Source organism: Vidua chalybeata, chromosome 3, assembly GCF_026979565.1.
Source record: "Vidua chalybeata isolate OUT-0048 chromosome 3, bVidCha1 merged haplotype, whole genome shotgun sequence".
NCBI classification, from domain to species: domain Eukaryota; kingdom Metazoa; phylum Chordata; class Aves; order Passeriformes; family Viduidae; genus Vidua; species Vidua chalybeata.
The window spans coordinates 58977803-58992430 of NC_071532.1; the positions used below are offsets into that span (position 1 = coordinate 58977803).

A 14628-nucleotide genomic window follows, 5' to 3' on the forward strand; every position below is an offset into this window, starting at 1 on the left:
ATAGAGTTCTGCTTTCTATATTTTAATAACCTATGGTCTTGTTTGGTTCCAAGTAAATGAAATTACTGAAAAAAAAAAAAAAACAACAAAAAAACCCCCAAACTTATAACTGAGCACAAAAAATAATACCCTTCAGACATCACATAATGTTCATTTTAGATAACAGTAATGGCATATGAAATTCAGTGCAGACAAACATTGGCAAATTAATTCCACTGTAAACATACTGAAAATGAGCCATGAAGAAGCAGCAGGAAGGGAATCCTACCATTCCACATATAACGAAGGGTTCTCATCATTCAGGAATGAGATGATTACTGTATTCCTGCATCTCCCACTCAGTATAGCATGTTTTAGACAGCAATGATCTGAATTTCTCATTCTAAAAACTGACTTTTAGTATTTAAGCTATAGAAGGAAATCAATGTAAATGAAAATACATCTTGCATGTACAAAGATATACATAAAGCTCTACCTTAGAGTAATACCACAATCACAGAATATTTTGAGTTAGACAGGACAGAATGTCCACTAAAGTTTTTTAAAAAGTCTTTTTCTCCAAGAGTACTAACTGAGCATGAGTCATTTCCTTGTCTACTTCATGCTTCTGCATCAGTAAACCCTAATATTGGTATATTAAGTTATACCTTAAAAAAAAAGAATAAGCAAAATCTTCTCTATCAGCAAACAATGGGCATATAATCAGGCACCCAGCAATACTCTTTTGGGACAACTCCACAATGGGATTACTGTAGTGGAAGGAGCCGTGTGTTAGAATTGCAGTTTATCCCAGGACAGCTCATTACCACCGACAACACATTTTCAAAGCTCCTCTCATGACCAGTGCAGATGGCCCAAATCTGGCCTAAGAGGAAAATTCAGCAGCAAAAGTGTACACTATGTTCTTAAGGCACGCAAGGCTACACATGTATAAAATTGATATTACAGACCCAGTGTGGGTGATTATCACCCTGTGGAATGTTTCTTACACATATCACTTTAAGCTAGGGAAGATAAATAAAAGAACAACCTGATTGAATGCTAATTCACTCCAGGCTAAAGTAGGCAGGCATAAATCACTCTGTGGTTGTAGCCTGACACCTTGACTTTATCCCCCCAGGCTATTTAAAGGAAACAAAGTATTTAGATTTGTTACTTGTTCCCTCTGCAGACACTAAAGAACTATGCATAAGAAACAGATGCTAAAGCAATAATAAAATTATTACTTAACATTTAGATTAAAGCTCACACACAACATTGTTTCTGGTATCCACAGACATACAGAAAACAACCCTGGATCCAAAGAGATCTCAAAGTGAAGGACAAGACAGAGGTCCATGAAACTGACAAACAAGTAGGTCAGGCTGGGGCAGAAAACCTCAAAATTCAGCAGTGAAGAATCACCAGCTGAGAGCAAAAGGGGTTTGTTAAGGTAGTATCAGCTACAGTACAAGGACTCACATAAATCTGAGGGATGCCTATTGCAGATAGCAGGTTTCCTTTGCTCTGTCTGCTCAAAAAGCAACATACTTGCACCACTTTGCAAAATGCAGCCTGTTCACAATAGCAAAGACACAGCTAAATTAACAACGCACCCTCAGTAAACTGACTTGAGTAGAGCAGGCACTGTGTCTAAATTCTACAGGTTGTGCTTCTACCAAAAAAAAAAAAAAAACTCCCTCTCTTTTTTGAAAAAAACTAATTAAAGAAATCTGCAACAAAATTCAACAGTTGCAATCTAGTTACTAATACAACTTGAAAACAAGATTTTTCAAACTTCTTGACATAATGTTGATAATCTGAAGCCTAGGGTACAAAACTAGCTTCCCTAGGAACTCCTTGACCATCAAGCTGTTAATAGGATAAGCTCTTTTTTCTTAATCGCATGCTTAATTATATTTGCCTGAATTTCATATATGAGTAGATGTATTCATTATTCCTTTATTTGTATTTAAGTGACTGCTGATCTTCACCAGCATTTGTCATCTGTTCCAGCAGGAAAAAAAAAAAAAGATCATGATACATCTACGTCACAAAGGAGAAACCACAAAAACAAGGAGCAATAAAATATATTTGATTGTTCTCTGACCCCAGCTGCCTTCTCTACATATTCAGATTATTGTTTCAGATAGAACAATCTTCTTTTCTTTGACGTGTAAGTATCACAGATCACAGTGAGACTTGATCTTCAGGCACTGTTCCCTGTTCACTATGTTTGTGTGTTTAATAGATTTATCACAGAATCAATTCGGTTGGAAAAGACCTCTTGAGATCATTGAGTCCAACTTATGGCTGAATACCACACTGTCAACAAGGCCATGGCACTAAGTGCCATGACCAGTCTTTCCTTAAACAGAACTAGAAACATGACTCCAATGCCTCTCTGGACAGCCCATTCCAATGGCCAACCACTCTTTCCATGAAGAATTTCTTCCGAATGTCCAACATAAACCTCCCCTGGTGCAGCTTAAGTCTGTATCCTCTTGTCCTGTTGCTGGTTGCCTGGGAGAATAGGCCAATCCCCACCTGGGGAGGCTACAGACTCCTTCCAGGTAGCTGTAGAGAGAGCTAAGATCCCCCTGAGCCTCTTGCTCCAGGCTAAACACCCTCAGCTCCCCCAGCTGCTCCTCATCAGACTCGTGCTCCAGACCCTTCACCAGCGCCATTGTCCTCTGGACACACTCCAGCAACTCAGTGTCCTTCCTGAATTGAGGGGCCATGCAATGGACACAGGAGTTGAGGCATGGCCTCATCAGTGCCAAAAATCACTGGGACAATCACTGCCCTGGTCCTGCTGGCCACACTATTGCTGATCCAGGCCAGGATGCCATTGGCTTTCCTGGTCACCTGGGCAAACTTGACAGTCACTTTTCGTTGACTGTCAAAACAGTACCCTCAGGACCTTTCCCACTGGGCCACTTTCCAGCCACTCTGTCCCCAGCCTGTAGTGCTGCAGGGGATTGTTGTGGCCAAAGTGCAGGAAACAGACTTGGTCTTGCTGAACCTCGTATCTTTGAAATCAGCCCATTAATCCAGGCTGTCCAGGTCCTTCTGCAGAGCCTTCCTACCCCTCCAGCAGATCAACACTCCAACCCAACTTGATCTTGTCTGTGAATTTGCTAGTAGAAGACCTGATCTCCTTATCCAGATTATCAATAAAGATATTGTACAGGACTGGACCAAACACTGATCCCTGGGGACACCACTAGTGAACAGCTGCCAACTGGATGCAGCACCATTCACTACCTCTCTCTGGGCCTGGCTGTCTAGCCAGTTCTTAACTCAGAGAAGAGTGCATCTGTCAAAGCCATGGGCTGACAGCTTTGCCAGGAGTGTGCTATGGGAGATGGTGTTGAAGGCTTTGCTGACGTCCAGGTAGACAATATTCACAGCCTTATTCTCATCCACCAGGTGGGTCACCTGGTGATAGAAGGAGATCAGGTTGGCCAGGAAGTATCTGCCTTTCCTAAACCTGTGCCGGCTGGGTCTGATCCCCTGGTTGTCCTGCCTGTGCTGTATGATCACACTTAATATGACCTGCTCCGTCATCTTGCTGGGCACTGTGGTCAGACTGCCAGACCTTTAGTTCCCTAGATTCTTCTTCCAGCATTTATTGTAGATGGGCATCACACTCGCCAGCCTCCAGTTGCCTGGGACCTCCCTGGTTAGCCATGACTGATGATAGATGGAAAATGGACAGAGACTTAATAAGCTCTTCTGCCAGTTCCTCATCACCCTAGGATGGATCCCGTGCAGCTCCATACACTTGTGAGCATCTAAGTGGTTAAGTCACTAACTACTTCCTCCTGGATTACAGGGGGTCCATTCTGCTTCTCCTCTCTGTCTACCAGTTCAGCTGGGGCCAGCTGCCCTGAGGATAACAAGTTTTCCTGTTGAAAACTGAGGCAAAGAAGGGGTTAAGTACCTCAGCCTTTTCCTCGTCTTTGGTGACTATAATCCCCTCCCTGTCCAATAAAGAATGGAGGTTTTCCTTGACCCCTTTCTGTTATGAATGTATTTATAAAAACACTTTTCATTTTCCCTAATAAAAGTAGCCAGAGTAAGTTCTAACTGAGCTTTCACTTCTCTAGTTTTCTCTCTGCATGACCTAACAACACCCTGAAACACTTATGAGTTGCTTGCCCCTTTTACCAAAGATGATAAACGCTCTGTTTTTCCCCCAGGTTCCTGTGAAAGCTCCCTTCTCAGCCAGGCTAGTCTTCCTCCCTACCAGCCTGTCTTTCAGCATACAGGGACCGCCTGCTCCTGTGCCTTCAGGATGTCTTTCTTAAAGTATGTCCAGCCTTCCTGGCCCCCTTTGTTTTTAAGAACTGCTTCCCAAGGGACTCTCTAAATCAGTGTCCTGAATAGGCCAAAGTCTGTCCTCTCAAAGTCCAAGACAGAGGTTTTGTTGATGCCCCTCCTTACTTCAGCAAGTACTGAAAATTCTTATCACATTGTGGTTGCTCTTGCCAAAGCAGCCTCTGACCACCACATCTCCCACCAGCCCTTCCCTGTTCATAAAAAGCAGGTCTAGCAAGATACTGCCCCTGTAGGCTCCCTCACCAGCTGTGTCAGGAAGTTACCTTCCAAATGCTCCAGGAACCTCCTAGACTGACTCCTTTCCACTCTGTTGGGTCTCCAGCAGACACAGGCAGGTTAAAGTCTCCCACAAGAACAAGGTCTAGTGATGGTGAAACATCAGCCAGCTGCCTACAGGATATTCCATCTGCCTCTTTATCCTGGTTGGATGGTCTGTAGTAGACTCCCACCAAGATCTCTGGCTTACCAGCCTTTGCCCTGATTCTCAGCCCTAGACATTCAATCTTACCACCACTATCCTCAAGCTCTGTGCAGTCAAAGCACTCCCTGAGGTACAGAGACAGCCCACTGCCTCTTCCTCCTTGCATGTCCCCTCTGAAGAGCTTGTAGCCACCCACTGCAGCACTCCAGTCATGGCAGTCACCCCACCACATTTCCCCGATGGCGACTATATCACGGCTTTCCTGCTGCACGACGGCCTCTGGCTCCTCCTGTTTGTTACCCACACCGCCTGCACTGGTGTAGATGCACTTCAGCTGGGCTACTGATTTCACCCCTAACTCTGGCATGCAGCTCCTAGGTTCATCCCTAGTGAGCCTGGTCTCATCCTCCCCTTCCCCCTTCAAACCTTCTCAGTCAGTCCTGCCAACTCATTGTCCAGAATACTTTTGCCCCTGTTAGACAGGTGAACACCATCTGCAGGCCTGGTGCTTCATAATCTCCCCACAACAAAGAAAAAAACCCAAATTCCACCAATGGCACCATCTTTAAGCTTGATGACCACATGGGTTTTCCTGTTCCTTCTGGCATTCATCCCTGATACCAAAGGAATCAAGGAAAACATCATCAGTGCTCCTGTCCCTCAAACAAGACAATCCAGTGCCTTGAACTCCTGTTTCATAATCCTGGTACTTCTCTCATCAACCTTCTCACTGTCAACCTGGACAGCCAGCATTGGGTAGTAACCAGTGAGCAGAATTAGCTCAGGGAGTCTCTTGGTAATATCCTTTATCTGGGCCAGAGGAAGTCATCAGACTTTCCTGTGGAATGGGTCCAATCAGCATGCAGAGCCCTCAGTTCCCCTTACAAGCAAGTCACCCACTACAACTACCCTTCTTTTTCTCTTAATGCGTGTATTATTGTATACGTGATCCACCTGGTTGACTGCATTGGTCTGGAAGGCCCTCCAGATAAACCTTCTTCTCCACTGTTGTCTGCCTGACCCTCAAGATCCAGGGCTCCTACCTATTCCATAAGGGCCCCTAGGGAAGCAAGGGATGCCCAGAGCAAATTCTTCCACCTCTCTGAGAAGGGACCTTTTTCCATTCCTCCCATCTGCCTGACGGCAAGAGGGTTGGGGATCTTTGACCTCTTCCTGAGCTTTCACCCGCTGCTTTCTATTCATATTTTTAATAACAAATCAATCCTTTAGAGACAGTTTAACTGAGAGGTGCTGTAGAAGTAGATGGTCTTAGTGTCAATGCATTTTGAACCTCCAGTACTGGCACTACAGTTAACATAGATAAGGAAATCATAATTAATAATAATAATAATAATAATAATAATAATAATAATAATAATAATAATAATAATAGCTTCTTGTGGGAAAAAATGGCAGGGTTCGTATTCAGCCAGGTGACATATACAGGGAACTGAGAAGAAAAGGAGTAGTAGTAAACTTAGGGGGAAAAAAGGTAGGTTTAGTGTTCAGTCAGGTCGGATGCATACGCTGACGGCAAGCCTAGGGACTGAGCGGGGCAGTCAGGGAAGCGCCAGAGCCTTATGAACAAGAGCCCTGCTTAATAATTAATAACTTAATAATTAAGTTGAAAAGTTTTCCCTACGCCCCAGCGCGCCCCGCACGCCCCAGCGGCCCGCCCGCAGCCCAGGGGGAGGCGAGCGCGGGGTCTGGCCAGCGCCTGCCCTCTGCCCCCGCGCCGCTGTCCCGCCGCCTCTCACCGTGCTCCGGGGCCGCGCCGGCCGCGCTCCGGGCATCGCCCCCGACCCGTGCCGCTCCCTCCGCCGGCCGCAGCGCCATGGGCACGGCCCGCCGGGCGAGCAGGGCTCGGGCCGCCGCCGAGCACAGCGAGGGGAGAAGCCGCCGCAGCGGCGGCCGCATGCTCGGCCGGGGCGAACAGCGCTGCCCCGCCGGGAAGCCGCGGGGCCGGAGCGGGTCTGGCGGAGCCGCCGCGCCCCTCGGGGAAGCAGCGAGGGAACGGGGCCGCGCGGCCAATCGAACTACAGCTCCCGGCACGCTCCGCGGCGGGGATGGGGCGGGAGGCGGCCGCGGCGGGGATGGGGCGGCCGCAGGGCCCTGCCCCTCGGCTGGCCCGGCGGGCGCTCCGCGGTGGCGGCGTGAGGCGGGGCCGCCCCTCACAGTGGGTGGCGGGGCCCGCAGCCGGAGATCGTCCGATCGAGCGCGGCTCTCGCTCGGTATCTTAACGAGAAGTGGCTGCCCCAGCGCTCGCCCCCGTGGGGGGCTGCAGCCAGCGGGATTTGGCGTCCCTCAAAATAACCGGCTGTGGCTTAGGGCGGCAGAGCGATAATTAACAATAATTCAGCAGCGGAGAATAGACAGTCTTGCTCTGAATGTGCTCTGCCTTATGCAGCCCCGGGCCACAGTGACCGCTGGCACTAAGGGCTCTGCTCTGACTGTATTGTCTCGTGTTCGGAATGGCCTCAGGGATGATAAATTACATAAAGAATAGAAATTTTGAGTTTCTCTGAAGTTACCGAATAGACCTTAAAAACTGACTGGCAAAGAAAGATAAAAGGATGTGAAGGTATGCACACAGGATTATAAGAGTGGCTGGAACCAGTGGAGAAACAGATAAAAAGTGCTGTGTATGGGAGAGGCTGCTTGTCTGAAGGAAGGAAGGGGAGATGGTCTTTTCCTGCGTAAATAAAGACTTGGTGCCTCTTGGAAGCCAAATCCTCTCAGGGCGTGGGGTGGGAGAAGCCAAGCTAAATGCCACCTGGTGCTTTTGCTACTTGGTTTATCCATGTAAACCAGATCTGAGGGAGCAGGTAGTATATATGCACATAAAGATTCCTACTTTCATTTGTAAACACAAAGTAGGGATGGTGTCACGACTCATCAGTGGAGGGATGATGTTAGTTGTAAATTCTCATCAGGCTGAACTCTTGCATTTTTAACTTTGGCGACCAGCCCGCTGTTGAGGCTCGAGTTGTTGGCTAACAAGCCCTTAAATTCCTTAAAATACGTTTCCACAAACGTGGTGGCTAGCAAGTCCTTAATTTTGTACCATACACTTCATTATGTTCTCAACTTGCAAAACAAATCAAGGTGCTGTATCAGAAGCCACAACACACTTCCACGACCTCCCTACACCCACAACAAAGTTCAGTATGGGAGGCAGAATATGCCTGGCTGTGTCTATGCTCTGCCAGGCAAAGCAAGTGGGGAGAGAAATAAGGAAAGAAAAGGGAAAGACAGTACAAAGCATTGGTCCTGCTGTGTTGGAGGCTCTGGAGCTGGGATCATGAGAAAGAAAGCAAAAGAGAAAGAGAGGGAAAAGAGCGGGAGAGGGCCTGACCGCTTTCTTTTCTAGATAACCTGGTGCAAGCCTCTTACGTAAACCAGATCTTTTGCCCTGTTTTGTTGATGCGTGCACAGCCAGCCCTTGGAGTCCTCCCACAGGAGGTGAGTGTGGACAGGGACACTGCGCACAAGTGTCAAGGTGAAGCAGGAAGTTGGGTCAGAACAGTTCTGCCCCACCTCTACATCTTTAGATCACACCTTTCCCATTGTAACAGCCACAATGTTTGAGACAAAAAATGCGTATGTCTGGTTCTCCATAGATGGCAAAAGCAAATATATAAAATAGGATGGTTGGAGGAAACAGCATGTCTGCTGGAGGTTAGAAGCTGGTTGAAAGAAAAGTGAAAAATTAGGCCAGTTCCTGCATGCTCCTCCTTTTACCCTCATTTTAATCCATTTTGAGCTGTGTTTGCCATTCACATAGAATTTTTATTTGATTTGCATAGTTCTGTAGAGGCTAAAGGTTGGATGTAATGCAGAAGTCCAAGTTCTGTGGGATCCAAGATAAAGTTTTGGATGAGGCTGCTGGCAATTTTTATTCCCATTTCATTTGAATATCAGCTATCATTAGGAGACTAAATGCATAAGTGGTCACATCTTCCTAGCCTGTTTCCATTGTCAAGTACAATACTTCCATAAAACTTTGATTCTAGAAAGTTATAGGTCAAATACTGGAAGAAAATATTTTTGGAATTAAGTGTCTTTTTGTAAATATGAATTTAAAAAGCAATTTGGATCTGTAACTGCTCCAAATAAATTCATTAAGTTTTTTGCAGAAATCTTCAGCAAGAAAACTTCAGGAAAAAACATTTCTGCTTGTAAAATTGACAGGGGAGTCCAATGCAATGTTTAAATTAAGATAGCATTTAATAGTGCTCTTAACAAATGAAAGTGCAGTGCATTTTTATGGAGCTAAAATTGTCTGTAACCAGCACCCACTAGCCTGGCATTAAAATTATGCCTTTAGCTGTATGCTTTGGTCACACGACTTGCCTGAATATACTACTTCCAGGATGCGAGGAAGTGAGAAATGAAAAGTACCTCAGCTAGAGCTGGAAGCAGTTCCCATTAATTGTCCCTACAAATCACAGAAGTAGTGTTGGAGGGAAGCATTCAATTGAGGACTAGAAAGATGACGTAACAAATTGTGATTTTTCTGCCTGCCCAAATACTGCACAAGTTTCACCGAGGTCACTGACCTGGTGCCTGGCAGAAACTGCTTTTCATTACTGCTTAGGTTTGGCCCAAAGCCAACACTTTATCAATTTTCTGTGGCCTTGCCTTCATTAAAGAAAGTTTCTGATTAACCTCTCAGCAGTACAGTTGTCCCTTCAAAGGAAAAAAAACTCACATTATGACAGCTGAGTGACGCTGGCAGAAAGAGGAAGCAGGGTCAGCTCTGTGGTTGTATTTGCTTACACAACTGCACTGCCAATGCCTGTTAGCCTCTCACCTACCTTTCCTTCTCTTAATCCACCCACTAATTTCAGGCAAATTCTGTAGAGTGTTAGAGGATTCAGAGGTATGATATTCCCACACCTTTCCTGAAAGTGGGTGATTTGGGAGAAAAGGAAGATCCATTTCACTCCCAAATGAGGGAAAGAAGAAACTATGTGCTATGTGTCTTTTTTTCCGAGAGTGGCTGTCCATGAGTATTGGCTGGCTCCTTACACTGTAGGTCATGGCACATATTATCAATACATATTATGTCTTATCTTAGTCAAGCAAGAGATACGGGGGAGCTATGAGTATTTGGGGCATGACTCACTGAGGGAAGTTAGGTAGTAAAAAGGCAGGAACGGGATGTATTGCAGGGAGCCTAGAGGAGACATTGGGATATTGTGTAGGCCATGGGAGGGAGTTGAAGGGATTGTAATGAGAGGGCATGGACGCTGTAGGGGAAGCTTGGGTTGTTGTGATAAGAAAGGAGTACATAAGTGATACAAAACAAGTCTTCATTACTGTTGCTGCTGTTGCAGCATCTTGATTTCTAACAAGTGAAGAAGAATTACAGACTGTGACTTGATAGTAATAAGAGATTTGCCAGAGAAACAAAGAAAAGTTTGAGCTGCAGTACTACAGATGATGGAAAATGAGAGGTAGAGGAATGCCTAGGATAAGGTAATTTAATGCAAAGATCAAAAAGCAAGTAGTCTGGAGTCTCTACAATTACTGGTATAAAAGGAAGAAGTGCATGATGATGCTATCAGATGTAGTTAATAAATAGAAAGTGCATTTGATTGACATCTGACATGAAAAAAATAATATAAATGGATATTTTCATGATCTGTTGATCACAGGCAGTTCATTTACATTTCAGGAGGAGGGAACAGAACAGTAGAAAGCAGCTGAAAAATTAACTGCTTACCAAGAGCAGCAGTTCTTCACTTGCTACCTTCTGGATAGCAACCTATTGTAAGGGACATGGGCTAAAAATCAGCACAGACAAACAAATGCTGTTAATGTCAATGTAGTATTTCAGACACTTCCAGGTTTCTCCAGGATTTTTGAGGAATGACATTTGTTGGTGGAGAAAGGATTCACCTAACAAAGTGGAGCCAGAATGTCTTTGCCAACTGGTTTGCCACCCTCATAAGAATGGTTTTAAACTAGGTTTAGGAGGAAGGATGGAAAGGATGGAAGGATGGAAAAGCAGTCCCATCAGACCTCAGCTGGAAGAGAACTGGAAGAGAACGGAAGAGAACTGGAAGAGCTAAAAGCTGATGTACTGACAGAGAGGTAGTGGTAGATAATAGAAAAGCAGGTGCAGGATAGCATGATGGCAAGGTTGCCTGGCATTTAGGGGGACCCCAATAGGCTGGAAAAGTGGAACAGTACATGCTTGCTACATGATATTCAACGAAGACAATTGTTAAAACCTTGCATCTAGCACCTGATGGGTTTTGGCAAAAATAGCTAGATGCACATCTGCACTAACTTAATGGTCCATGACATATTTTACCAACTTGGACTATTCACTGGGTGTTATTGTTAGGTGTAATCTCTAGCCTGAACTCCTATAGTATTTGCTCCCTGAACATAGCATTTATTAAAGCTAATTTATTGCTTTACCCATTCCCCTTGCAAATTTTATCTCACTGGCTAGTTTTAATATTCCCTCTTAAATACTTCAAGCAGCAGACATAGAATATGCCTTCCCAATCTATATTTTTCCTGATTTAATCTTCCTTTCACTTTTCAACACAGAAAATCCACCAGAAATCATGTAGGTAAATCCTCATTCTGCACCAGAGTAACATCATCCTTTTCTACTCAACAAAACCAGTCTTCCCTATGTTGCTCCATCGTCAGGTTGAAAGAAGATATTAATTTCTTTAGTTTTGTCTCAGAAGCATAAATTCCATCACTGTGATATACATCACTACATTTTCAAAATGTGAGGTAATTAGAATACAAATAATAAAATGGAACATCTCCAGTAGTTCATATTTTGTAATGTGAGTAGATAGCTTTCTTTTTACTAAGTATTTATATACATGCAAACAAAACTATAAAATAGAAAATAACTCTAAGTGATTTTGATTACCACAATCTTGTTTTTCTGATTCTTGACAAATATAATGTGGATTTAAGCAAGAAGTTGCCTGTCCTGGAGACTGTTACGTATGCCAATCTGCAGGGTGAAGACAAGATTCAGTTTAATAGGAAACCTTCACACACCTGCAATATGAGAGACTGAAATAAAAGCACTGAAATAAAATCAGATTTCACTTTTTAGAACTTTACTAAACCCACTTCACTTTTTAGCTCTAGAGGTCAAGTTCGGTTTGCTCTGGAATGTCCAGTTTCCTGGAGCTGTTCTTTTTTTCTGACTGAAAAATAAATTTGAAAAAAAGCATGTGCAGGGGAAAAGTGGATGGAAAGTGTTTAAGTAAGAGAAGACACTGCCTGCAATTAAAAAGTTTGAGTGAATATGGCCAACTACATGCAGAAGTCATGCAGCTGAGACACTAACTAGATCCTGCATTCCTTGAGCAAAAGACACTTTACTGGGAATCTTAAGCAAATAAAGAATGCAGTTTTGAATCCAGAATTCATACTATTCCAGATGTGGGTGGGGGAAATACACACTTACTTACTAAACTGAAAAATCTTGATTTTATGCTGCCATTCTGTTCTGTTGCTTGCTCTCCTCTCTCCTTTTGTTCTTCTGTCTGTCACTACCTTCAGACACAAGCTTATTTTTTAGATCTGGCTTCCTACTTTCTCAAGCTTCAGGTATTGCACAAACACACTGCATCTGTGACCACTATGCAGGCTTTGTGTGTGGCCTCATATCCATGGATTTTCTGTCAAGTTGGGACGTCTGTGGAAAAAAGGCAGTATCTTTCCTGCATGTTTACATAGCCCATTGTCCAATTAAGAAAAAACAAAACTATGTTCCTTATTGCCAGAACATATTAGAATTCTTCCTGAAGTTCAGCTCATCATTCTCTCTTCACACATTTCTGGTTTGTACCTGCTGTTTTTCCTAAAAGGAGGCCAGACATTAGTTCACAAGCACTACCAGAGCTTCTGACAGTTGCTCATTTAGCCTAAGGTGTGAATGTATGTGCTTTGGGACTCTTCACCAGTCAATAAAGACAGAGGCTTATGTGAACTGTAGTTCGTATAATAATAGTAGTTCCAGAGATGCTCTACTCTCTCCATGAACAACTAGGATTTTGTCTTGCTTAGACACAACCTCTAATCTGCATGTTGGCTAGAAGGCTGAAGTTGGGTGAAACGGATCAAGACCTGAATTTTGTTATCACCTGGTTTAGAATTAGGAAAACAACTTTGTTTTAGCCCAATACTTGTTCTGGCAAAGCCTTTTGAAACCCAGACAATTAAATTCAAGTTCTGCTCTCTAACTGGAAACACTTCAGTCAAAACAGCCTTTCTTGATTGTTATACTAATCCTCATCATGATGGAAGAACCTACTATGGCTATGGCTTAGTGCTGCAAAGCTTGAGTGCTCAGAAATCGTTGTGCAGTGTAGGTTTTGTGATCCTGCCAAGTTAGAGCCTACCTAGGAAGAAATAATTAAGTTGTGTTGTTTTATGTTTCACATGAATTTTGAAATTGAGTTACTCCTGGTGTTGCTGAGTGTAACCATGGAAAAAAATCCCACCCACCTCTCACATCAGCAGTCTCCTAAGATGTCTGTTTATGTTTAACCTAAAGTCTAAAACAAAAAACCACTGATGCTCAAAATACCTTTCCTACGAGATATTCAGGGAAACAGTAACTTATTGTTTGAAGAAGAAAAGCGCTCCTGACCTCAAGAGAAATGAGAGATCTCAATTCTAACATTGGTATAGCTACCACTCCCACTTGGAGCAACGTGATCTGGCATCCAGTTTCTGTCACTTAAGAAAATCTTAAGATTTTTCTTAAATCTTAAGAAAAATTTTCTTAAATCTTTCTGTCACTTAAGAAATCTCTTGAGAGTTATTGGATCCATCTGTATGTATAGACCTGAGGCTATTCACCACCTCTTTGCTGATGGTGGAGTTTCCTGATCCTCTTCTTGAGGCTCAATGTTTTAATTTATAAAATCACAAGGATGAACCAGTTCAAAGCTCTCTTATTTACAATAATGATTTTAACCTAGATCAAAGGCATTAACTCATGTCCGCATTCTAGTATGACAAAACATGAAAAAACCTAAATGCAATTAAAGAAAAACACATTCTGACTCGTGGGAAAGAGACACGTTTTAATTCTCCAGATTAGCACGCTGTTATGTCTTTAATAGGTTATATCATACAGTTCTTATTCAATACTCCAGACTTTTGTTCAGCCACATTTCCATTCACTTTCATAGATGCACTAGATGATCTGCAATAACTGAAATATTTGCATTTCCAGTAGTACTTTCAGTCCAGGCTAGAACAATGTTTTAAAGAGTCCTATTGAAAGAACCACGTTTGGGTCATTTTGTCAGGCATCCAGTCTGTCTCCATAAGCCAACAGGTGACTATTACCATGTATCTGTGATAGTGGTCTAACGGCTGTTTCATACAGCTAGTATAAAGTGAGAAGATGGAGGGGAAAAACATCTCCCCAGGCCTCCAGAACAACTGTAGTTCATTTGGTCTGATCAAAACAGCTGTTTGGTCTTATCACAAAAACTTGTACCCATGTAGGGAAGCAAAAAAATGGTATTATTTGTTGTTATTTTTATTCACTTTCTGGACGGTTTTTATTTTAAGAGAGCCGGACATGCTTATATATCTACAGCTTAAAAGTCATGAAAGCTTACACATGCTTTGAAACACTGAAAGGAAGGAGCTCAAGCAGACATTAAAATGCACTCTATCAAAAAGTCTATTTTTGATGGGCATCCAGGGAATCACTGAATTTTTTTGACATGTAACTCATACTCAGTTCAAAATATTCAGTATGAGATATACTCACATTGTGTTTTGGCCAGATGCTGTAACTTCCTCTGTAACATAGCATGACAGGGTGGCAGAACTGCTCTCTTTCTTTCTAATTTGCACCGATTCCTAAAAAA

The 14628-nt window shown here is 43.4% G+C and overlaps 1 protein-coding gene across 4 annotated transcripts in view; it reads right to left on the reverse strand.

Moving 5' to 3' along the window:
• Positions 1 to 6720, reverse strand: part of AKAP7 (A-kinase anchoring protein 7) — an 82372-nt gene extending 75652 nt beyond the window's left edge. For 3 of the 4 annotated variants that reach the window (XM_053936855.1, XM_053936856.1, XM_053936858.1), the window contains exon 1: positions 6502 to 6720. In XM_053936855.1, the coding sequence (XP_053792830.1) occupies positions 6502 to 6661 (160 nt within the window). In that variant the 5' untranslated portion in view covers positions 6662 to 6720. The remainder of the gene's footprint in view (positions 1 to 6501) is intronic. The other variant, XM_053936857.1, reaches the window with a different exon arrangement.
• Positions 6721 to 14628: the final 7908 nt, after the last annotated feature.